Raw genomic sequence first — 26,473 nt, forward strand, 5'->3', positions numbered from 1 at the left:
ACATTTCAACATCTTGCTTTGCTGATTACCTTTTCAATCCACCTGTCCAGTGTGCCTGAAGAGGCCAAGCAACAGCTTTTTAAGAGCTAAAGCTGAAGAAAGTTTCACATGGTACCGATGCATTAGGGTTTTTTAAAGCCTTTCCTCTTAATTGTAATCTAAAACAAAGATTTGGCTTGGCAAGAATGACAGCCAAATGACAAACTCTGGCTGTGGATTTTGAGATTACTAGTGCAGTTTTTAGACTTTAGCAGTTCTTTTAATGAGGACACAAGCTGGGTAATGTTGGCAAGGGGGTTGAAGCTCCTCAGGCCACTGAGATGGGCAAAAGAGCCAAGAAATGCTGCATAATTTAATAAATAACAGCAGAGAGAAAAGTGGAGTGTAAAAACCCGCAAGAAGATTTGCAATATTTACCAAATACAAATGACAATTTATGAAAAATGACATGTAGCTAGCAGATAAAAGCTAAAAATGATTACATTTTATACCAATGTATGAACAATATCCTGGGCATGCCAACCTAAATAATGCCTAGCAATAGTTCCGTCAACTTAAATAGGCAGATGAATGTAAATCTTAATAAAGGATTATTTGTATTTGGTACAATGCCAATCCTAATGTGGCTTTCACACCGCCGTTCTCTATGCTTTTATTCATGTCCTGTAGCACGAGGGTGTGTAGAAATTGAGGCTCCATAATTATTTATAGCCCTTTATATTACTTTTTCATGCTAAACCTTTTCTGCTCTGCTTGAAATTTTCTTCAAAGGACCTTGTGACATCAGTTTTTGTTTCAGAATTACTATATAACATGTTTTGACACTATCACATACTTCAAAATGAAAACATATACAGGTTAATGCATGAGAACAAAGTAAACATGATTTCTCACCAAAGTCTGGTTAAAAAATAGATAACTTTAAGAGACCTGTCACTTGCTGAAAAAATGAAGTTAAATATCTTGTACAGTAACAATTCTTCAGCTCCCCTGATTCTGACCATCTTTTACTTTTTGCGTTGCATCGCTCCATTAAAAAAAGAATCACATTTGTTGTTTTTGGAGCACGGTATGTAGCATTTTTGCTTGCATTATAACTGGGAGTTTCTTCAGAGTCCTCTCTGGTTACATGCATGTTCACTCCTCTCCCCCAGACACCGCCAATCACAGGCTGCTAGTCTGATAAACCAGTAGCCAAGCTGTGAATGTCTGCATCTTGGATGGAGAAGACTCTGAAGAAATGCCCTATTGGACTGCAAGCAGAGATTTCACATACTGCGCTCTAGTTGCAACAAATATGAATATCTCATCAATAGAGTCACGCAGTGCAAAATGTAAAACAGCATCAGAATGAGGAGTGCTCAGGGAATTTTACAAAGTATTTAAAAACATTTTTTGGACTTGCAGGTGCCTCGTTCAAGCCATGAGTCCCATACATTCTCATTGTCACTAGTTCACACTATTGATCGATTTTACTATCTTTAACTAACAAGTTAGTTTTACGCAAAGAGAAGTTACCAATCACATTTGTCCATATGAAGTAGTGTGCAAGAGAACAACAAAAAAAACATACACACAGCTTCCATACAACTATGTAGCCAATGCCAAATCAGTTTAATGAGATTGTCTAGTCTGTTTTTTTTTAACAAGCCAGTTTGCCAGAAATCCTTTCTGCATTCTACTCTGCAATGGGTGATTTCTAAATGAGAAAAATACTATGACCTTACAGGTTTCAGTAAGTACGTAGTTTTTATATTCTGCTTGTTACTTTATATTACTGCATTGAATGATGGCAATCATATTCTAAACATTGTTCCTGATATGTATGCTGCAAAGTAAAGAACCATAGAGCTGTTAAAATATTTATATAGACTATAGTCAATGTCTTACCTTACTGGGCTATTAGAGCTGTCAGGATCATGAGCTGTTACCATTCCCACAATGGTGCCAATATCTGCATTCTCATAAACATCCATCTCGTAAAATGGCTTTGTGAACAATGGCGCTTCATCTACATCCCCGACAATGACTTTTAACATAGTGGTATCTTTAAAGGGTCCCAGGTGAGAAAATCGTGAGTCCAGATGAGTATTTACTCCTTCGATGTTTAGTAAATATAATTTCTTTTTCTCATAATTTAATGGCTGCAAATAGAGATATTCCAGTATTATATATAGCAAGTAACATATGGTAATTGTACCACAGCCTAGAAATAACATAAAGAAAGGTATAAACATTAGATTCAAAATTTCTCTAATTTTAGCACATTAGTATAAAAGAGAATTCTCACAACTACTCAATGAATATTGAAAACAATTGTGCTGTAAAACTGGAATAACCTTTATCTGTAGGATTTTATAAATATAAATAAAATGCATGTGTACTAAGTATGAAACACACTGTATAATTATTTTGTCTATCTACAAAAGAATAAAAGTAAAACAGCACCCATACAAAATACCAAAGTGTTTTTATTCACATGTCCGCAAAGAGTGAATTATACATGAATTATATACCTTCTTTTCATTAAATTCAGATTTGGGCAAAGCCTACTTTATGGAATGCTGTATCTATTACATCTACCGATCTATCTACCTATCTATCTATCTATCTATCTATCTATCTATCTATATTTCTTTCTATCTATCCATCTATCTACATATCTCATATCTATCTATCTACACTGGGGAATATTTGATGCACTGCCTATTTTGCAAGTTTTCCCTAATACAAAGAATGGAGAGGTGTGTAGTTTTTATCATAGGTTCACGTCAACTGTAAGAGACAGAATCTAAAAAAAAATCACATTGTATGATTTTTACATTATTATCTTGCATTTTATTGCATTAAATAAGTATTTGATACAATAGAAATTAATATTTGGTACAAAAATGTTTGTTTACAAATACAGAGGTTAGACATTTTTTGTAGTCCTTATCCAAGTATGCACACAGTGCAGCAGGTATTTTGGCCCACTCCTCCATACAGATCTTCTCCAGATCTTTCAGGTTTTGGGGCTGTTTCTGTGAAACATTAAGTTTCAGTTCCCTGAAAAAAGTTTTTCTAATGGGTTCTGGTCTAGAGACTGGCTAACCCACTCTAGGACCTTTAAATGCTTCATAAGGAATCACTCCTTAGTTGCCCTGACTGTGTGTCTCAGGTCATTGTCATGCTGAAAGACCCAGCCATGACTCATCTTCAATGGTCTTACTGAGAGAAGGAGGTTATTGGCCAAAATCTCACTATGCATGATATCATCCATCCACCCTTCAATACAATGCAGTCGTCCAGTCCTTTTTTTGCAGAAAAGCACCCCTAAAGTATGATGTTTCCCCAACTATGCTTCACAGATGAGATGGTGTTCTTGGGGTTGTACTCATCCTTCTTCTTCCTCCAAACACAGCGAGTGGAGTTGATACCAAAAAGTTCTATTTTGGTCTCACCTGACCATATGACCTTACCCTATTACTTCTCTGGATCATCCAGATAGTCATTAGTTAACTTCAAATGGGCCTGGACACGTTCTGGCATGAGCAGCGGGTCCTTGTGTGCCTTGCAAGGTTTTAATCCATGAATGGCGTAGTGTGTTACTAACCGTAATATTTGAGACTGTGGTCCCAGCCCTTTTCAGGTCATTCACAAGATCCTCCCATGCAGTTCTGGGATGGTTCCTGACCTTTCTCAGAATCATCCTTACTAGTGTTGAGCATTCCGATACCGCAAGTATCGGGTATCGGCTGATATTTGCGGTATCGGAATTCCGATACAAAGTTCCGATATTTTTGTGATATCGGGAATCGGTATCGAGAGTAAGATTTATGTGTAAAATAAAGAATAAAAAATATTGAAATACCCTCTAACGCGCACTGGTTGTCACCGCTGCAACCACCATGCTTTCCTTGGTAGAATGAGCGCTTGAAGGACCTTTCGATGATGTCGCGGCTTGTGATTGGTCGCGGTAGCGTCATGTGACCGCTCACACGACCAATCACAAGCCGCGACGTCATCGAAAGTCATTAACGCGCTCATTCCTAAGAATGAGCGCGTTAAGGACCTTCGATGACGTCGCGGCTTGTGATTGGTCGCGTGAGTGGTCACATGATGCTACCGCGACCAATCACAAGCCGCGACATCATCGAAAGGTCCTTCAAGCGCTGATTCTTAGGAAGGAAGGCTCCCGGTTACAACCAGGGCGCGTCCGAGGGTGAGTATAGCAATATTTTTTTTTTATTCTTTATTTTACACATGAATATGGATCCCAGGGCCTGAAGGAGAGTTTCCTCTCCTTCAGACCCTGGGTACCATTACAGGATACCTTCCGATATTTGTGTCCCATTGACTTGTATTGGTATCGGATATCGGTATCAGCGATATCCGATATTTTTCGGATATCGGCCGATACCATCCGATACCGATACTTTCAAATATCGGACGGTATCGCTCAACACTAATCCTTATCCCACGAGGCAATAAATTGCATGGAGCTCCAGATGGAGAAAGATTGACAGTCATTTCTTCTATTTTTAAATAATTGCGCCAACAGTTGTTGCCTTCTCACCAAGCTGCTTGCCTATTGTCGTGTAACCCATCCCAGCCTTGTGCAAGTTTACAATATTGTCCCTAATGTCCTTGGATAGCTCTTTGATCTTTGACAACGTGGAGGGGCTGGATTATGATTGATTGAGTGTGTAAACAGGTGTCTTATATACTAGTAACCAGTTCAAATATGTGCAATTAATACAGATAATGAGTACATAGCAGGGTGACTTCTTAAAAATTAACTAACAGGTCTGTGAGAGCCAGAATTCTTTCTAGCTGGTAGGTGATAAAATCCTTATTTCATGCAATAAAATGCAATTTAATTATTTAACCCCTTCAAGACCCAGCCTATTTTGACCTTAAAGACCTTGCCGTTTTTTGCAATTCTGACCAGTGTCCCTTTATGAGGTAATAACTCAGGAACGCTTCAACGGATCCTAGCGGTTCTGAGATTGTTTTTTCGTGACATATTGGGCTTCATGTTAGTGGTAAATTTAGGTCAATAAATTCTGCATTTATTTGTGATAAACACGGAAATTTGGCGAAAATTTTGAAAATTTCGCAATTTTCACATTTTGAATTTTTATTCTGTTAAACCAGAGAGATATGTGACACAAAATAGTTAATAAATAACATTTCCCACATGTTTACTTTACATCAGCACAATTTTGGAAACAAAATTTTTTTTTGTTAGGAAGTTATAAGGGTTAAAATTCGACCAGCGATTTGTCATTTTTACAACGAAATTTACAAAACCATTTTTTTTAGGGACCACCTCACATTTGAAGTCAGTTTGAGGGGTCTATATGGCTGAAAATACCCAAAAGTGACACCATTCTAAAAACTGCACCCCTCAAGGTACTCAAAACCACATTCAAGAAGTTTATTAACCCTTCAGGTGCTTCACAGCAGCAGAAGCAACATGGAAGGAAAAAATGAACATTTAACTTTTTAGTCACAAAAATTATCTTTTAGCAACAATTTTTTTATTTTCCCAATGGTAAAAGGAGAAACTGAACCACGAAAGTTGTTGTCCAATTTGTCCTGAGTACGCTGATACCTCATATGTGGGGGTAAACCACTGTTTTGGCGCACGGCAGGGCTTGGAAGGGAAGGAGCGCCATTTGACTTTTTGAATCAAAAATTGGCTCCACTCTTTAGCGGACACCATGTCACGTTTGGAGAGCCCCCGTGTGCCTAAAAATTGGAGCTCCCCCACAAGTGACCCCATTTTGGAAACTAGACGCCCCAAGGAACTTATCTAGATGCATAGTGAGCAGTTTGAACCCCCAGGTGCTTCACAAATTGATCCGTAAAAATGAAAAAGTACTTTTTTTTCACAAAAAAATTTTTTAGCCTCAATTTTTTCATTTTCACATGGGCAACAGGATAAAATGGATCCTAAAATGTGTTGGGCAATTTCTCCTGAGTACACCAATACCTCACATGTGGAGGTAAACCACTGTTTGGGCACATGGTAAGGCTCGGAAGGGAAGGAGCGCCATTTGACTTTTTGAATGAAAAATTATTTCCATCGTTAGCGGACACCATGTCGCGTTTGGATAGCTCCTGTGTGCCTAAACATTGGCGCTCCCCCACAAGTGACCCCATTTTGGAAACTAGACCCCCCAAGGAACTAATCTAGATGCCTAGTGAGCACTTTAAACCCTCAGGTGCTTCACAAATTGATCTGTAAAAATGAAAAAGTACTTTTTTTTCACAAAAAAATTCTTTTCGCCTCAATTTTTTCATTTTCACATGGGCAGTAGGATAAAATGGATCATAAAATTTGTTGGGCAATTTCTCCCGAGTACGCCGATACCTCATATGTGGGGGTAAACCACTGTTTGGGCACTCGGCAGGGCTCGGAAGAGAAGGCGCGCCATTTGACTTTTTGAATGGAAAATTAGCTCCAATTGTTAGCGGACACCATGTCGCGTTTGGAGAGCCCCTGTGTGCCTAAACATTGGAGCTCCCGCACAAGTGACCCCATTTTGGAAACTAGACCCCCCAAGGAACTTATCTAGATGCATATTGAGCACTTTAAACCCCCAGGTGCTTCACAGAAGTTTATAACGCAGAGCCATGAAAATAAAAAATAATTTTTCTTTCCTCAAAAATGATTTTTTAGCCTGGAATTTCCTATTTTGCCAAGGATAATAGGAGAAATTGGACCCCAAATATTGTTGTCCAGTTTGTCCTGAGTACGCTGATACCCCATATGTGGGGGTAAACCACTGTTTGGGCGCACGGCAGGGCTCGGAAGGGATGGCACGCCATTTGGCTTTTTAAATGGAAAATTAGCTCCAATCATTAGCGGACACCATGTCACGTTTGGAGAGCCCCTGTGTGCCTAAACATTGGAGATCCCCCAGAAATGACACCATTTTAGAAACTAGACCCCCAAAGGAACTAATCTAGATGTGTGGTGAGGACTTTGAACCCCCAAGTGCTTCACAGAAGTTTATAACGCAGAGCCATGAAAATAAAAAAAAAAAATATTTTCTCAAAAATGATCTTTTAGCCTGCAATTTTTTATTTTCCCAAGGGTAACAGGAGAAATTTGACCCCAAAAGTTGTTGTCCAGTTTCTCCTGAGTACGCTGATACCCCATATGTGGGGGTAAATCACTGTTTGGGCACATGCCGGGGCTCGGAAGTGAAGTAGTGACGTTTTGAAATGCAGACTTTGATGGAATGCTCTGTGGGCGTCACGTTGCGTTTGCAGAGCCCCTGATGTGGCTTAACAGTAGAAACCCCCCACAAGTGACCCCATTTTGGAAACTAGACCCCCAAAGGAACTTATCTAGATGTGTGGTGAGCACTTTGAACCCCCAAGTGCTTCATAGAAGTTTATAATGCAGAGCCGTGAAAATAATAAATACGTTTTCTTTCCTCAAAAATAATTATTTAGCCCAGAATTTTTTAATTTTCCCAAGGGTAACAGGAGAAATTTGACCCCAATATTTGTTGTCCAGTTTCTCCTGAGTACGGTGATACCCCATATGTGGGGGTAAACTACTGTTTGGGCACATGCCGGGGCTTGGAATTGAAGTAGTGACGTTTTGAAATGCAGACTTTGATGGAATGCTCTGCGGGCGTCACGTTGCGTTTGCAGAGCCCCTGATGTGCCTAAACAGTAGAAACCCCCCACAAGTGACCCCATTTTGGAAACTAGACCCTGAAAGGAACTTATCTAGATGTGTGGTGAGCACTTTGAACCCCCAAGTGCTTCATAGAAGTTTATAATGCAGAGCCGTGAAAATAATAAATACGTTTTCTTTCCTCAAAAATAATTATTTAGCCCAGAATTTTTTATTTTCCCAAGGGTTACAGGAGAAATTGGACCCCAAAAGTTGTTGTCCAGTTTCTCCTGAGTACGCTGATACCCCATATGTGGGGGTAAACCACTGTTTGGGCACACGTCGGGGCTCAGAAGGGAAGTAGTGACTTTTGAAATGCAGACTTTGATGGAATGGTCTGCGGGTGTCACGTTGCGTTTGCAGAGCCCCTGGTGTGCCTAAACAGTAGAAACCCCCCACAAGTGACCCCATTTTAGAAACTAGACCCCCCAAGGAACTTATCTAGATATGTGGTGAGCACTTTGAACCCCCAAGTGCTTCACAGACGTTTACAACGCAGAGCCGTGAAAATAAAAAATCATTTTTCTTTCCTCAAAAATTATGTTTTAGCAAGCATTTTTTTAGATTCACAAGGGTAACAGGAGAAATTGGACCCCAGTAATTGTTGCGCAGTTTGTCCTGAGTATGCTGGTACCCCATATGTGGGGGTAAACCACTGTTTGGGCACACGTCAGGGCTCGGAAGTGAGGGAGCACCATTTGACTTTTTGAATACGAGATTGGCTGGAATCAATGGTGGCGCCATATTGCGTTTGGAGACCCCTGATGTGCCTAAACAGTGGTAACCCCTCAATTCTAACTCCAACACTAACCCCAACACACCCCTAACCCTAATCCCAACTGTAGCCATAATCCTAATCACAACCCTAACCGCAACACACCCCTAACCACAACCCTAACCCCAACACACCCCTAACCATAACCACAACCCTAATTCCAACCCTAACCCTAAGGCTATGTGCCCACGTTGCGGATTCGTGTGAGATATTTCCGCACCATTTTTGAAAAATCCGCGGGTAAAAGGCACTGTGTTTTACCTGCGGATTTTCCGCGGATTTCCAGTGTTTTTTGTGCGGATTTCACCTGCGGATTCCTATTGAGGAACAGGTGTAAAACGCTGCGGAATCCGCACAAAGAATTGACATGCTGCGGAAAATACAACGCAGCGTTCCCGCGCGGTATTTTCCGCACCATGGGCACAGCGGATTTGGTTTTTCATATGTTTACATGGTACTGTAAACCTGATGGAACACTGCTGCGAATCCGCAGCCAAATCAGCACCGTGTGCACATAGCCTAATTCTAAAGGTATGTGCACACGCTGCGGAAAACGCTGCGGATCCGCAGCAGTTTCCCATGAGTGTACAGTTCAATGTAAACCTATGGGAAACAAAAATCGCTGTACACATGCTGCGGAAAAACTGCACGGAAACGCAGCGGTTTACATTCCGCAGCATGTCACTTCTTTGTGCGGATTCCGCAGCGGTTTTACAACTGCTCCAATAGAAAATCGCAATTGTAAAACCGCAGTGAAATGCGCAGAAAAAAACGCGGTAAATCCGCCATAAATCTGCAGCGGTTTAGCACTGCGGATTTATCAAATCCGCAGCGGAAAAATCCGCAGAGGACCAGAATACGTGTGCACATTCCTAACCCTAACCCTAACCCTAGCCCTAACCCTAGCCCTAACCCTAGCCCTAACCCTACCCCTAACCCTACCCCTAACCCTAACCCTACCCCTAACCCTAACCCTAACCCTACCCCTAACCCTAACCCTAACCCTAGCCCTACCCCTACCCCTAACCCTACCCCTAACCCTACCCCTATTCTAACATTAGTGGAAAAAAAAATTTTCTTTATTTTTTTATTGTCCCTACCTATGGGGGTGACAAAGGGGGGGGGTCATTTATTATTTTTTTTATTTTGATCACTGAGATAGATTATATCTCAGTGATCAAAATGCACTTTGGAACGAATCTGCCGGCCGGCAGATTCGGCGGGCGCACTGCGTATGCGCCCGCCATTTTGGAAGATGGCGGCGCCCGGGAGAAGACGGACGGGACCACGGCTGGATCGGTAAGTATGATAGGGTGGGGGGGGACCACGGGGGGGGGATCGGAGCACGGGGGGGGGAATCGGAGCGCGGGAGGGGTGGAACGGAGCACGGGGGGCGTGGAACGGAGCACGGGGGGGCTGGAATGGAGCACGGGGGGGGTGGAACGGAGCACGGGGGGGTGGATCGGAGTGCAGGGGGGGTGATTGGAGCACGGGGGGGTGATTGGAGCACGGGGGGAGCGGACACGAGCACGGGGGGGAGCGGAGCACTGGACGGAGGGGAGCCGGAGCAGTGTACCGGCCAGATCGGGGGGGTGGGGGGGCGATCGGAGGGGTGGGGTGGGGGCACACTAGTATTTCCAGCCATGGCCGATGATATTTCAGCATCGGCCATGGCTGGATTGTAATATTTCACCCGTTATAATGGGTGAAATATTACAAATCGCTCTGATTGGCAGTTTCACTTTCAACAGCCAATCAGAGCGATCGTAGCCACGAGGGGGTGAAGCCACCCCCCCTGGGCTAAACTACCACTCCCCCTGTCCCTGCAGATCGGGTGAAATGGGAGTTAACCCTTTCACCCGGTCTGCAGGGACGCGATCTTTCCATAACGCCGCATAGGAGTCATGGGTCGGATTGGCACCGACTTTCATGACGCCTACGTGGCGTCAAAGGTCGGGAAGGGGTTAAGCATCATATAATGTGATTTTCTGGTTTTTATTTTTAGATTCTGTCTCTCACATTTGAAGTGTACCAACAATAAAAATTACAGACCTCTCCATTCTTTATAGGCAGTCAAACTTGTCATACAAAATTGGCAAAAAGAAATAGTTATTTTCCCCACTCTATCTATCTATCTATCTATCTATCTATCTATCTATCTATCTATCTATCTATTTTCTTCTCACTCTATGTACATAGCAATTTGCTTAATTCATAAGATAAAAATGGCACAACTCCCATTTGAAAAGGTTCAATGTCGGAGTCAAAATGCTATATACATTGACTTGGAATAAATAACATTTTGTATCCTATTTAAAATGGGTGTGCTGCTATTTTTTTATGTTATATATACAGTAGTCCAGTGGTCCCGACCTTGTTGCTTGTACTTGCACTCTATTTGAAGGGAACCTGCTAGCTGATATATGCTGACCGAACTGTGGACGGCATGTATCTCCCACTGGCTGTATGATCACAGCTGTGTATGTTTGCCTCTGAAACACTGAAGCATTTCAGAAAAAAGCATATTCTTAATAGTCACCGAGGAATACGCCGTTCTGGTGGCTTGTCATATAGGTGTGTCTCCGGTGGCTATTCCCCCTGTTGACAGTGAGTAGCAAGTCTCTCCGTACATGCGTGTATAGGCAGATGCTTGTCAGTCACTATCAGCTGGAGAAGACACTAAGGAGCCGCCTGTACAATCAGTCACCCGCATTGCTCATTCCCTGGTGGCTATTACAAGTAGAATTATATACTTAGCAAAAAAGTGTGAAACAACTGAAATTATGTCTTATATTCTAGGTTCTTCAAAGTAGCCAACTTTTGCTTTGACTGCTTGGTACACTCTTGGCATTCTCTTGATGAGCTTCAAGAGGTAGTCATCGGCAATGGTCTTCCAAAAATCTTGAAGGAGTTCCCAGAGATGCTTAGCACTTGTTGGCCCTTTTGCATTCACTCTGCGGTCCAGCTCACCCAAAACCATTTTGATTGGGTTCAGGTCTGGTGACTGTGGAGGCCTGGTCATCTGGCGTAGCACCCCATCACTCTCCTTCTTGGTCAAATAGCCCTTACACAGCCTGGAGGTGTGTTTGGGGTCATTGTCCTGTTGAAAAGTAAATGATGGTTCAGGAGAAACGCAAACCGGATGGAATAACATGCCACTGCAAGATGCTGTGGTAGCCATGCTTGTTCAGTATGTCTTCAATTTTGAATAAATCTCCAACAGTGTCACCAGCAAAGCACCACCACACCATCACACCTCCTCCTCCATGCTTGATGGTGGGAACCAGGCATGTAGAGTCCATCCGTTCACCTTTTCTGCGTCGCACAAAGACACTGTGGTTGGAACAAAAGATCTCAAAATTGGACTCATCAGACCAAAGCACAGATTTCCACTGGTCTAATGTCCATTCCTTTTATTCTTTAGCTCAAACAAGTCTCTTCTGCTTGTTGCCTGTCCTTAGCAGTGGTTTCCTAGCATCTATTTTACCATGAAGGCCTGCTGCACAAAGTCTCCTCTTAACAGTTGTTGTAGAGATGTGTCTGCTGCTAGAACTCTGTGTGGCATTGACTTGGTCTCTAATCTGAGCTGCTGTTAACCTGCGATTTCTGAGGCTGGTGACTTGGATAAACTTATCCTCAGAAGCAGAGGTGACTCTTGGTCTTCCTTTCTTAGGGCGATCCTCCTGTGAGCCAATTTCTTTGTAGTGCTTTATGGTTTTTGCCTCTGTACTTGGGGACACTTTCAAAGTTATCTCAATTTTTCAAAATGACTGACCTTCATTTCTAAAACTAATGATGGACACTCGTTCTTCTTTACTTAGCTGCTTTTTTCTTTCCATAATACAAATTCTAACAGTCTATTCAGTGGGACGATCCGCTGTGTAACCAGCAAACTTCTGCACCACACAACTGATGGTCCCAACCCCATTTATAAGGCAAGAAATCCCACTTATTAAACCTGACAGGTACACCTGTGAAGTGAAAACCATTCCCGGTGACTACCTCTTGAAGCTCATCAAGTGAATGCCAAGAGTGTGCAAAACAGTCATCAAAGCAAAAGGTGGCTACTTTGAAGAACCTAGAATATAAGAATATAATTTCAGTTGTTTGACACTTTTTTTGTTAAATATATAATTCCACATGTGTTAATTCATAGTTTTGATGCCTTCGGTGTGAATTTACAATTTTCATAGTCATGAACATACAGAAAAATCTTTAAATGAGAAGGTGTGTCCAAACATTTGGTCTGTACTGTGTGTATATATATATATATATATATATATATATATATATATATATATATATATATATATATAAAAATAAAAAAGGGGATGAAGCAGGCACCTATCAAAAAGTGCAGATGCAGATCAAGGAAGGATGGCAGCACTCCCATTTCAAAAAAGTGAAAAGTTGCATTTATTTCAAGCACATGTACACAGTATTTCAGCTCTGGCACCGATCCTTTTTAATTTTTTTCTAAAATCTATCTATCTATCTATCTATCTATCTATCTATCTATCTATCTATCTATCTATCTATGTCCGTATTTCTGTCTATCTTCTATCTATCAATCTTTTTTATCTCTCTATCTACCTTCTATCTATCTCAGCAAAATACAATAAATAGAAGAAAAATGTCAAAAAGTTGCACATTTGATAGTAAACATTATATAACTAGTAATGGACTACTAGAAGGTTAAAGATTTGAAATTACAAACAAAACTTCCTGTGGCTATAAAAAACACAAAGTTATTTTGTTCAAATGAAAGAAAAACAGTCTGACTTTATTCAGATAATCCAGATAAAACAATAGATTATGGTGAGTACATAGATGTAATAAAATTTCTATACAGGTAGAGAAAAAACAAATGCTTCCCAAGTGTGTACTTCTTAGTCTTATTGAAATTTCCCAAGCGTTTTCAGGCTCGTAACAGCAACATGTTTCATTGTGTTGTGCTACAGCGAAGCAGAATGAACAAACAACGGTGGCAGATTTAATAGGTTAAACCAGGGTTATTTGGTGTGCTGTGCTGTTCCATAAAAAGTCTACTCAGCAGAAGTAAAATAAATATGCATTTATTGACTGTATATTTGTCCCCAACCTTGGGCGTTTCATTATGCTCCTATTTTATGTATATGCTCCTATTTGCAGGAGCCTCAAAATGGTTCTCTTCAATATCACATACTGAATGGCCTTCAGGTTTTGCTTAGCTAAGCATTACCCTTTATATTGCATGTTCACAAATGTCTGTGGATGTCATTGCAGTAGTACATAATTGATCCTAGCATGTACATGTGATAAGAAAAATAGATTGTGAGTGACAGAAAGAGATAATGATGACCTTTAATTATGAAGCATCAATGTATTTGTCAAGCTTCTACAATAAGAGGAAGCAGAAAATGTCAAATGTTGGAAAACAAACATTTTCTGACACTAAATTAAAAGGAGAAGAACTTGCCAAGCCAAGCATATTTAATATAGCTGGCTACTTATTATTTATAAAACAGTCACAGAGTCAATATCTGTATTAAAGCACATGTTAAATGCATTGTAATGCAAACAGTGCAAAATAATTATAACCATAAGACAGATAATTAATAACGTATGGATAACCAGGTTAGTCTACCAGTGTTATGAGACAAACATGCTTTAGTAATAACTGCAATACAATTACTAAGCCTAAAAGGCATAGCAAGATCATTTATGAAAGCAAGATAAAAATTGTTTATAACTGGCTATTCATTCTGCAGGTAAACCTGGTGATGGAGGAAATGTCATGGCCAACAGCTGAAGGTGTCGCAAGGCTCATTTCAGCCACGGACACTGGTGTGGCTGGGATACTGGTGTGGCTGGGATACTGGTGTGGCTGGGATACTGGTGTGGCTGGGATACTGGTGTGGCTGGTACTTATAGTTACAACCAGCCAGACACAATGGGTGTGGATGGTTTTTAGTAGTTCAGCGTCCTTGCTTTGGCCAATGGAATGTGCCCGAATGTGCTCAGCAGGCTCTCGGGACTTGTCCTCTGGGCTATAACCCTTCAAATCTACCAAATAAATTTTTTTGCCACGTACCACCTTACATCCCAAGATAGCGTTCACCTCTTAATCATCTGTAGATGATCCCAATGTCCCGGCAGATGACTCAGAAAACCGGAACATGTGAATGGGCTTTAGAAGGGACACATGAAAGGTGTCGGTGATATCTAGGCATCGAGGAAGGGCCAGACAGTAGAACACAGGGTTAACCTGTTCCAGGACATAGGGACCCAAGTAGCGAGGTGCAAACTTAGTGGACTCAACTCGCAGCCTAATATTACGGGCGGCGAGCCACACTAAGTCGCCAGGAGCAAAGGTCGGAGCAGGGCGCCGATGTGCATCGGCAGAGAACCTCATTCTCTTCTTGTAGGCCCAGATGGCATCCTGTGTGTGGTCCCAAATGTCAAGTGCCTCCACTGCCCAGTCTGCCACCCTGGAGTCGGTGGAAGACACGGGCATGGGCAGAGTAATCCCGCAGATGCTGACCTTAATTAAGGAGGAATGGGGTCTGCCCAGGGAAGTCAGCTACGGCGTTGCTTAGCGCAAACTCTGCCCATGGTAGCAAGGATGCCCAGTCATCCTGCCTAGCTGAGACAAAATGTCGTAGCTATGTGACCAGGGTCTGGTTGGCCCACTCTACCAACCCATTCATCTCGGGATAGTATGCTGAAGAGAGATTCACCCCGATGCTGAGAAGACGACAAAGCTCTCTCCAGAACCGAGATGCAAACTGGGGACCCCGGTCACTGACAATTTTGTCTGGCATACTGTGTAGGCGAAATATGTGTTTAATAAATAACACTGCCAATACCCTCAACGAGAATCTTAGTTTCGCCCCCTTCTTGTGATCGTCTGACCGCGTGGTTCCCTCAACCGTGGGCTATCGCCCGACATGTTTTAATACATTGTTTTATGATTTTAGATCACTATTCTTCCTTTCTTGGCCACGTTAATGGAGCTCTATTTTTCCCTACAGATCGAGACTAGTCATATAGGACCGTGAGTTACTTGCTGGGACATCAAATTCTGGAGCAACGGAGCCTTGTTTCCCCTACGGATTAGGACTATAAACATGGACTGTTACCTGCCGGGACATTCTATCCCGGAACAAGACTTATACAACTATGTATCATTTTGTATCCATGTATATATGTTTTGGACCCATATATGACTAATATCGATATATATTTTTTTCACATTTAATTACTGTTAATATTTTGGTCTATATATTATAGGGTCTGTATATCTGGAGTGTGGATAATATTTTTCCTTACTGCTTATTATTATAAGTCCCCTTTTCTGCAGGCACGGCTTTGACTAATCCTTATATATCATTGCTAGGTTTTCCTTCTGTATCTCTTGTTTGCCGCAGTACTTTTTATGGGTAGCATCTGCATTTACATTGATATATCTTTGCCCTTACAATATATGGCGTCCGATGCCGTCATTTCCAGCCTTGCGCATGAGCCCACTTACCATCTCCGGCAGATGGCACCGCCCATGGCTCTGTTGTGTGCGGGTCACGTGGGGCCCCATGTGATCTCCGTACGCACATCCTGGATGACGCGCACTCTGCTGTGTCTATGGTTGCTAGGGAGCGCCAAAGTATTTCTGGTGCACTTGCACAGAGTACTTCCTGCGCGTGGCCTTTTTAAACTCCTCTCTGTTCACTGTCTGATGTGCCCCCTGACGAAGGTTTCCCGAAACGCGCGTTGGGGCAGGCGCTGGGAGCCCCTACCTGCCTGCACTAGCCTATACATTCCGGGTGATGTATTATCGCTTTTTTTACCTATATTGCGTATGCTGATCTTGTTTCTAGATGTGTCCGGGCTCCTCCTGGAGCTGAGATGGTATCCATTTATATGTAATTTAACTTTATGCATATGGGTGTTGTCTATAGGTGCTACTATGTATTTTGTACCTGGTAATATGTATATCTGTTACTCTGTATATACCTTTATGGCACATGCGGGTTCTCAGTGCCCCTTCTTGTTTCATGTTTGGTGATGACCCTGTTGTCACCACCTCTATGCCTTGCACAATAAAGCATAACTTTTTATATAGACCGTTGGTTATCTGTTGGAGTTTTTCCTTCCCCCCTGGCACAGAAGGTAGCCGTGGAAGAGGCACCAAGTGGCCCATTTTGGAAAAATGGTCGGTGATTACCCAAATGATGGTGCAGCCACGGGACTTAGGTAAGCCCACCACAAAGTCCATCCCAACCATCTCCCAGGGCCTGTCCGCCACCGGCAGGGGGTAAAGTAACCCAGCTGGTCGTTGTTGAGGAGACTTATTCTTTGCGCAGGAGACACATGCCCGAATATAGTCTCCAACGTCACGGGTCATATGCAGCCACCAGTATGTCTTTGCCAGAAGCTCAGATGTCCTTTTGGTCCCAAAATGTCCACTCACCCTGGACGAATGAGCCCAAGAGAGAACCTCCGGTCGCAAATTTCATGGCACAAAAGTCTTGCCCGGGGGCACAGACTATAGCGAAATGGGAGCCAGGCTCTCTGAAGGGACAATAAACCGAGGCTCTTCCTCCTCCTCCACTGATGATACTATGGAGAGGGAGAGAGCATCAGCACGGATGTTCTTCTCCCCGGACAGATAATGGAGAGTGAATTGGAAACGGGAGAAGAACAAGGACCATCTAGCCTGGCAAGAATTTAGCCACTGGGCAGTCTGCAAGTAAACCAAATATTTGTGGTCGGTATAGACTTGTAAGGGAAAATGAGCCCCCTCCAGGAGGTGTCTCTACCCCAAGAAAACCAACTTCATAGCTAGCAACTTCTGGTTCCTGATGGAATAATTCCTCTCTGCCAGTGTGAAGGTCTTAGAGAAAAAGAAGCAAGGATGATTCCGACCTTGAGAATCCTTTTGGAATAGGACTTCTCCAGCACCTACAGATGAGGCATCCACCTCCATTATGAAAGGTTTATCTACATCGGGGCAATGTAGAATGGGAGCGCTAGCAAAGTGGAACCTCCTCCGACCACAATTTGGGATTTTCTCCCTTTTTGGTGAGGGCAACCAAGGGAGCTACCAAAGTTGTGAAGTGTGGAGTGACCTGGCGATAGTAATCAATGAACCTCATAAAGCGCTGCTCCTCTTTGAGAGAATGGGGCTCCTGCCAGTCCATCACAGCCTGTAGCTTGGCAGGATCCATAGCCAATCCCTGGGTGGAGATGATATAGCCAAGGAAAGGCAAGGACTCCTGCCCAAACACACACTTCTCCAACTTGGCATAGAGGGAGTTTGCCCGTAGGAGGTCGAAGACGTTGCAAACATCTCTCTGGTGGGAGTCTATATCTGGAGAGTAGATGAGAATATCATCCAGATAGACTACAACCGAGGTGGAGAGCATATCCTGGAAGATATCATTCACAAAGGCTTGGAAAACGGCAGGAGTATTACAGAGCCTGAAGGGCATCAACAGGTATTAATAGAGCCTGTCTCTGTTGTTAAATGATTAAGGAGCTTTCATCCATCGACAGTCATTCATCTACACACATATCAAGTTTACACTAGCGCCTGGCCATGCGGCCATGCCAACCTTTTAAAGAGGAAGCTCTCCGGGACCTTCCTAGTGGTCTAATAGGAGCTGCTACAGGACCAGAGCATGTGACCTCTGACTTCCAATGAGAGGTCTTCCCTTGGGCATGCTCAGTAGAGGAAAAGCAGGACTTAGTCCCAGGAGCATCTACTCGCCACTGAACAGTGCTGATTACAATGGCTGGGCCTGGAAGGGCAGCAGTAACCAAGCGCACAGTATCTGCCTGAGCCAGACGCTGGGACCGATGTCTCTGCTGAGCAGGCTCTACTGCTGCTGGAGAAGAAAGGGAGATCACGGCAGAGGTGGTTCAAGATTCCCCCTGTGCAGTGGCAGGAACTCGACACCTAACACAGTGCATCCCTGTTTTTGATCTTGAGCAATACAGTATCTCCATTTCTTGTTCACACTGTAGCTTACTGATTGTCATAGAGGGACCTGATTAATGCAACTAGGTACACGGTACTCCAAACTCACTCAGTGCTTTCCAAAACGAATCATGCTCAAGACAGTCAAAATCATGGATATAATCAATGAAGCACAGGTAGAGCTTCTTATGGTATTCTATTATGTTTTCAATGATCAAAATCAAGAATGTTGATTTCTTATTTTCAAATGAATACATATATTTCATGTAATGGCTGACAAAAGACAAATAGTAACCATAATACAAGGAAAAATGCATCAGAACAGGTGCAGCTTTAAGGTATGTTCAACTTTGTTAAAAGAACATCAATAGTAACATGTTATATTAACTAACACTAGAAAGACATCCTTGAGTATGCTTTAAGTGTTGTAAAGCAATAGGTGTACCGTTTTTCGACTGAGCATGGCATCATTTGAAAGACAGGAATAAATTTGACTGTGATTCTAATTAAAGTATACAAATCACTTGCCCCTCCACTAGTGTGCTGTCAACTATCATGAGTTGCTGATAAATTGGTTAGGTTTGGGGGAGGCTGGAGTAACAATTGCACTGTGCATGGTTGCATGGTCCAATCTGAGCACTCAGAGGGTTGACTGAGGTCTAGTTGTCCAAGCAAACAGGGCACTGAATATTTAAATCTTTAAGATGTATATTTTGTGCTAAATATTGTTCTACGCTACTTGGTTTTGTGCGTTTTATTAAATATTACTATTTGGTCCCATTTGAATCCTCCCAGCTAGCAGTTAACAAACTGATAATGTATACAGACTTGTAACCTAAGTTTTAAAAACCTATTTTAGCAATGCTATCTGGACTTAATAAGAGTTAACAATTGACATCCTAAAAATAGGTATTATTGGGGTTCTATGCCTCATTAATAGTGTTGAGCATTCCGATACCGCAAGTATCGGGTATCGGCCGATATTTGCGATATCGGAATTCCGATACCGAGTTCCGATATTTTTGCAATATCGGGAATCGATATCGGGATCCATATTCATGTGTAAAATAAAGAATAAAAATAAAAAATATTGATATACTCACCCTCGGATGCGCCCTGGTTAAAACCGCTGTAACCTGCAGTTTCCCCTCCTAAGAATGAGTGAGTGAAGGACCTGCGATGACGTCACGGCTTGTGATTGGTCGCGTGAGCGGTCACATGAGTGGTCACACGACCAATCACAAGCCGTGACATCATCGAAGGTCCTTCACCCTGCATTCTTAGGAACAGAGGCTGCCGGTTACACCGCTTATAGCCAGGGGTCGTCGGAGGGGTGAGTATATCAATATTTTTTAATTTTTATTCTTTATTTTTTACGTGAATATGGATCCCAGGGCCTGAAGGAGAGTTTCCTCTCCTTCAGACCCTGGGAACCATTACAGGATGCCTTCCGATATTTGCGTCCCATTGACTTGTATTGGTATCGGATATCAGTATCGGCGATATCCGATATTTTTCGGATATCGGCCGATACAATCCGATACCGATACTTTCAAATATCGGAAGGTATCGCTCAACACTACTCATTAATATGTTATTTTAATTCTACCTTTTCCAAAGGACATATCTTAGAGTTACAATGGTCGAAGATATATGTTGATAGAGAAAATCATGATCTCCTATGAATGTCAGCTATGGGGTGGCTTTCATTAGAAAATTGTAAAGACAGGTACAGGGGTCATCAGCATACTTTCAGCTGTCATGACAATCCATTGGAGCCCAGCGATCACATAAGGGTCATGCCAATGTCAGAGTGGAATGACACTCGCCTCTGTTGGTGCGTACTAAATGCCACTGCCGGAGATTTACAATGGGATTTAACAGGTTAACAGTCACGGGCGGAGCTCACCCCCATCAATGGCTGTTAGAGGCGTCTAAGTAAACCCGTATCAAAGGCAGGGAACATATACAACATGTAACAAAAGTTTATGTCAGACGTTGTAAAGGGGTAAGAAACAAACTGTTATTTTCTCAACCAGCGCAGGTCCAATGCTAGGTCTCAGCCATCTCTTTTGGTGTCTGCGATTGTCTTACAGGCGGAAATCACGTAATCAGTGCTGGCGCCAAAAACTGAGTTCAGCGGCTTTGCCATCGGTTAGAATCGGTGTTGGCTGTTGTGCTGTCAATGTGATCTCAGCGCTGCAGAAAATAACAGAAAGCAGGAGCAGTGATAGAGACTCGGCACTGGACCTGGTGAAAGTGACTTCTTTTAGACAAAATCCAGCCAAGTGACAATAGTTTTCTGAAACCTCTTTAAGGTCTATGTTATTTATAATATCTACATATTTATCACTTCCCTTTGAGAAATGAATTGCACTGTTTTAACAGTAAGAATTATGAGTTCTTTAACATTCTGGTTGCTCTAGACATGGCGATCATGCTAGATTGCATGACAGCAAAAATACACCTACACTTTTTGACTTTCATGAAATATGCATGAGAGAAAAACATGGAATTATCTTTTACCAGCCACCTACTGCATATTCTGCAAAGAAACTGCTGTTGAAGACAGGTGACACCATCATCACATGTTGGGTAACAATAGATACAGACTTTTTTTCTGACAGTGGTAATGGCATCTAATGAAGTAGCAAAGCTAACATGACAGATCACACAGTGAATATTTGTATGCTCTGCACTGCTGATGGTTCTGTAAAGAATTATATAATTCTGATGATTATGGTTTTAGTCTCTGTTGTTGGCAATGAATTTTTACTTTTATGGATTCTAAATTCATAAATCATAAGTGCACAAAGAAAAACAAGACTACTTTTCTAATCCAATCCATTCAGTAATAACAGTCCATTATTGACTTTTGTGTGCAGAATAAAAACATAGAAGTAGCTAAATATATTTGTCCACTTATTGTTATTATTATTATTATTATTGACCATTTTTAATAAACTAGAACATTTCTTTAAGGTATTTTCTGACCCCAACAAATATGTTTCAACAGTTGGTAATCACTTCAACATTCTGTGCAAAGGTGCAAAACAGCCAGGTCTGGTTCCTGCTCTGTCCCTGTCTATTTTGCTAGCACATAGAGAGGTGCACTATAAGAATTAGAGACCATCATGATTGGGGTCACCTTGTTGCGGTGGGATGAATATTACACTCTTTTGAGCAAAATAATGTAAACTAAGTATCGTATGTTATTTACATGTACTATTAGGGTATGTGCACACGTCATGATTTCTTGCATAAATTTTCCTGACAAAAAGTGGACATTTCTGCCAGAAATCCGCATGTGGTTTTTTCGCGCTTTTTCACGCATTTTTGATGCGTTTTTGATGCGTTTTTTGTGCATTTTTTCCCAAATGCATAGAATAGCGGGAAAAAAACAGAAAATCTGCAAAATTAACCCCTTCCCGACCTGTGACACAGCGTATGCGTCATGAAAGTCGGTGCCAATCCGACCTGTGACGCATATGCTGTGTCACAGAAAGATCGCGTCCCTGCAGACCGGGTGAAAGGGTTAACTCCAATTTCACCCGGCCTGCAGGGACAGGGGGAGTGGTAGTTTAGGCCAGGGGGGGTGGCTTCACCCCCCCGTGGCTATGATCGCTCTGATTGGCTGTTGAAAGTGAAACTGCCAATCAGAGCGATTTGTAATATTTCACCTAAAAAACTGGTGAAATATTACAATCCAGCCATGGCCGATGCTGCAATATCGTCGGCCATGGCTGGAAACACTGATGTGCCCCCACCCCACCCCACCGATCGCCCCCCCGCCCCCCGATCTGTGGTCCGCTCCCCTCCGTCCTGTGCTCCGCTCCCCCGTCCTCCTGTCCGCTCCCCCCGTGCTCCAATCACACCCCCCGTGCTCCAATCAAACCCCCCGCACTCCGATCACCCCCCCGCACAGCGATCCTCCCCCGTGCTCCGATTCCCCCCCCGTGCTCCGATCCACCCCCCTGCACAGCGATCCCCCACACCGTGCTCCAATCCACCCCCCCGTGTTCCGATCCACCCCCCCATGCTCCAATTCACCCCCCCCCCCGTGCTCCGATGCTCCCCCCGTGCCCTGATCTCCCCCCCTCCCCTTATACTTACCTCCCGGGATCCATCCGTCTTCTTTCCTGGGCGCCGCCAGCCGGCAGATTCGTTCCAAAGTGAGTTTTGATCACTGAGATATAACCTATCTCAGTGATCAAAATAAAAAAAAATAGTAAATGACCCCCCCCCCTTTGTCACCCCCATAGGTAGAGACAATAAAAAAATAAAGAATTTTTTTTTTTTACACTAAGGTTAGAATAGGGTTAGGGTTAGGGCTATGGTTAGGGGTAGGGTTAGGGGTAGGGTTAGGGTTAGGGGTAGGGTTAGGGTTAGGGGTAGGGCTAGGGTTAGGGTTAGGGGTAGGGTTAGGGGTAGGGTTAGGGGTAGGGCTAGGGTTAGGGTTAGGGTTTCGGTATGTGCACACGTATTCTGTTCCTCTGCGGATTTTTCTGCTGCGGATTTGATAAATCCGCAGTGCTAAACCGCTGTGGATTTATCGCGGATTTACCACGGTTTTTCTGCGCATTTTACTGCGGTTTTACAACTGCGATTTTCTATTGGAGCAGTTGTAAAACCGCTGCGGAATCCGCAGAAAGAAGTGACATGCTGTGGAATGTAAACCGCTGCGTTTCCGTGCAGTTTTTCCGCAGCATGTGTACAGCGATTTTTGTTTCCCATAGGTTTACATTGAACTGTAAACTCATGGGAAACTGCTGCGGATCTGCAGCGTTTTCCGCAGCGTGTGCACATACCTTTAGAAATAGGCTATGTGCACACGGTGCGGATTGGCCACTGCGGATTCGCAGCAGTGTTCCATCAGGTTTGCAGTTCCATGTAAACATATGGAAAACCAAATCCGCTGTGCCCATGGTGCGGAAAATACCACGCGGAAATGCTGCGTTGTATTTTCCGCAGCATGTCAATTCTTTGTGCGGATTCCGCAGCGTTTTACACCTGTTCCTCAATAGGAATCCACAGGTGAAATCCGCACAAAAAACACTGGAAATCCACGGTAAATCCGCAGGTAAAACGCAGTGCCCTTTACCCGCGGATTTTTCAAAAATGATGCTGAAAAATCTCACACGAATCCGCAACGTGGGCACATAGCCTTAGGGTTAGGGTTGGAATTAGGGTTGTGGTTAGGGGTGTGATTAGGGTTATGGCTACAGTTGGGATTAGGGTTAGGGGTGTGTTGGGGTTAGTGTTGGAGTTAGAATTGAGGGGTTTCCACTGTTTAGGCACATCAGGGGTCTCCAAACGCAACATGGCGCCACCATTGATTCCAGCCAATCTTGTATTCATAAAGTCAAATGGTGCTCCCTCAATTCCGAGCCCCGACGTGCGCCCAAACAGTGGTTTACCCCCACATATGGGGTACCAGCATACTCAGGACAAACTGCGCAACAATTACTGGGGTCCAATCTCTCCTGTTACCCTTGTGAAAATAAAAAAATGCTTGCTAAAACATAATTTTTGAGGAAAGAAAAATTATTTTTTATTTTCACGGCTCTGCGTTGTAAACGTCTGTGAAACACTTGGGAGTTCAAAGTGCTCACCACATATCTAGATAAGTTCCTTGCTGGGTCTAGTTTCTAAAATGGGGTCACTTGTGGGGGGTTTCTACTGTTTAGGCACACCAGGGGCTCTGCAAACGCAACGTGACGTTCGCAGACCATTCCATCAAAGTCTGCATTTCAAAAGTCACTACTTCTCTTCGGAGCCCCGACGTGTGCCCAAACAGTGGTTTACCCCCACACATGGGGTATCAGGGTACTCAGGACAAACTGGACAACAACTTTTGTGGTCCAATTTCTCCTGTAACCCTTGGGAAAATAAAAAATTCTGGGCTAAAAAATTATTTTTGAGGAAAGAAAACGTATTTATTATTTTCACGGCTCTGTGTTATAAACTTCTGTAAAGCACTTGGGGGTTGAAAGTGCTCACCACATATCTAGATAAGTTCCTTTGGGGGTCTAGTTTCCAAAATGGGGTCATTTGTGGGGGGTTTCTACTGTTTAGGCACACCAGGGGCTCTGCAAACGCAACGTGACGCCCGCAGACCATTCCATCAAAGTCTGCATTTCAAAAGTCACTACTTCCCTTCTGAGCCCCGACGTGTGCCCAAACAGTGGTTTACCCCCACACATGGGGTATCAGCGTACTCAGGACAAACTGGACAACAACTTTTGTGGTCCAATTTCTCCTGTAACCCTTGGGAAAATAAAAAATTCTGGGCTAAATAATTATTTTTGAGGAAAGAAAACGTATTTATTATTTTCACTGCTCTGTGTTATGAACTTCTGTGAAGCACTTGGGGGTTCAAAGTGCTCACCTCACATCTAGATAAGTTCCTTTCGGGGTCTAGTTTCCAAAATGGGGTCACTTGTGGGGGGTTTCTACTGTTTAGCACACATCAGGGGCTCTGCAAACGCAACGTGACGCCCGCAGAGCATTCCATCAAAGTCTGCATTTCAAAACGTCACTACTTCACTTCCGAGCCCCAGCATGTGCCTAAACAGTGGTTTACCCCCACATATGGGGTATCAGCGTACTCAGGAGAAACTGGACAACAACTTTTGGGGTCAAATTTCTCCTGTTACCCTTGGGAAAATAAAAAATAGCGGGCTAAAAAATCATTTTTGAGAAAAGAATTTTTTTTTTAATTTTCATGGCTCTGCGTTATAAACTTCTGTGAAGCACTTGAGGGTTCAAAGTGCTCACCACACATCTAGATTAGTTCCTTTGGGGGTCTAGTTTCCAAAATGGGGTCATTTGTGGGGGATCTCCAATGTTTAGGCACACAGGGGCTCTCCAAACGCGACATGGTGTCCGCTAATGATTGGAGCTAATTTTCCATTTAAAAAGCCAAATGGCGTGCCTTCCCTTCTGAGCCCTGCTGTGCGCCCAAACAGTGGTTTACCCCCACATATGGGGTATCTGCGTACTCAGGACAAACTGGACAACAACATTTGTGGTCCAATTTCTCCTATTACCATTGGCAAAATAGGAAATTCCAGGCTAAAAAATCATTTTTGAGAAAAGAAAAATTATTTTTTATTTTCATGGCTCTGCATTATAAACTTCTGTGAAGCACTTGGGGGTTTAAAGTGCTCAGTATGCATCTAGATACGTTCCTTGGGGGGCCTAGTTTCCAAAATGGGGTCACTTGTGGGGGAGCTCCAATGCATAGGCACACAGGGGCTCTCCAAACGCGACATTGTGTCCGCTAACAATTGGAGCTAATTTTCCATTCAAAAAGTCAAAAGGCGCGCCTTCCCTTCCGAGCCCTGCCGTGTGCCCAAACAGTGGTTTACCCCCACATATGAGGTATCGGCGTACTTGGGAGAAATTGCTCAACAAATTTTAGGATCCATTTTATCCTATTGCCCATGTGAAAATGAAAAAATTGAGGCGAAAATAAATTTTTTGTGAAAAAAAAGTACTTTTTCATTTTTACGGATCAATTTGTGAAGCACCTGAGGGTTTAAAGTGCTCACTAGGCATCTAGATAAGTTCCTTGGGGGGTCCAGTTTCCAAAATGGGGTCACTTGTGGGGGAGCAACAATGTTTAGGCACACAGGGTCTCTCCAAATGCGACATGGTGTCCGCTAACGATGGAGATAATTTTTCATTCAAAAAGTCAAATGGCGCTCCTTCCCTTCCGAGCCTAACCATGTGCCCAAACAGTGGTTTACCTCCACATGTGAGGTATCAATGTACTCAGGAGAAATTGCCCAACAAATTTTAGGATCCATTTTATCCTGTTGTCCATGTGAAAATAAAAAAATTGAGGGTAAAATAATTTTTTTGTGAAAAAAAAGTACTTTTTCATTTTTACGGATCAATTTGTGAAGCACCTGGGGGTTTAAAGGGCTCACTATGCATGTAGATAAGTTCCTTGGGGAGTCTAGTTTCCAAAATGGGGTCACTTGTGGGGGAGCTCCAATTTTTAGGCACACGGGGGCTCTCCAAACGTGACATGGTGTCCGCTAAAGAGTGCAGC

General features: G+C 43.0%; 1 protein-coding gene across 1 annotated transcript in view; it reads right to left on the minus strand.

Annotated features, from left to right (window-relative positions):
- Positions 1-26,473, minus strand: part of CDH18 (cadherin 18) — a 1,182,266-nt gene that overhangs the window by 224,551 nt on the left and 931,242 nt on the right. The window contains exon 7 of the mRNA XM_069730602.1: positions 1,891-2,144. Within this exon, the coding sequence (XP_069586703.1) occupies positions 1,891-2,144 (254 nt within the window). The remainder of the gene's footprint in view (positions 1-1,890; positions 2,145-26,473) is intronic.

This window comes from Ranitomeya imitator, chromosome 6, assembly GCF_032444005.1.
Source record: "Ranitomeya imitator isolate aRanImi1 chromosome 6, aRanImi1.pri, whole genome shotgun sequence".
NCBI classification, from domain to species: Eukaryota; Metazoa; Chordata; class Amphibia; order Anura; family Dendrobatidae; genus Ranitomeya; species Ranitomeya imitator.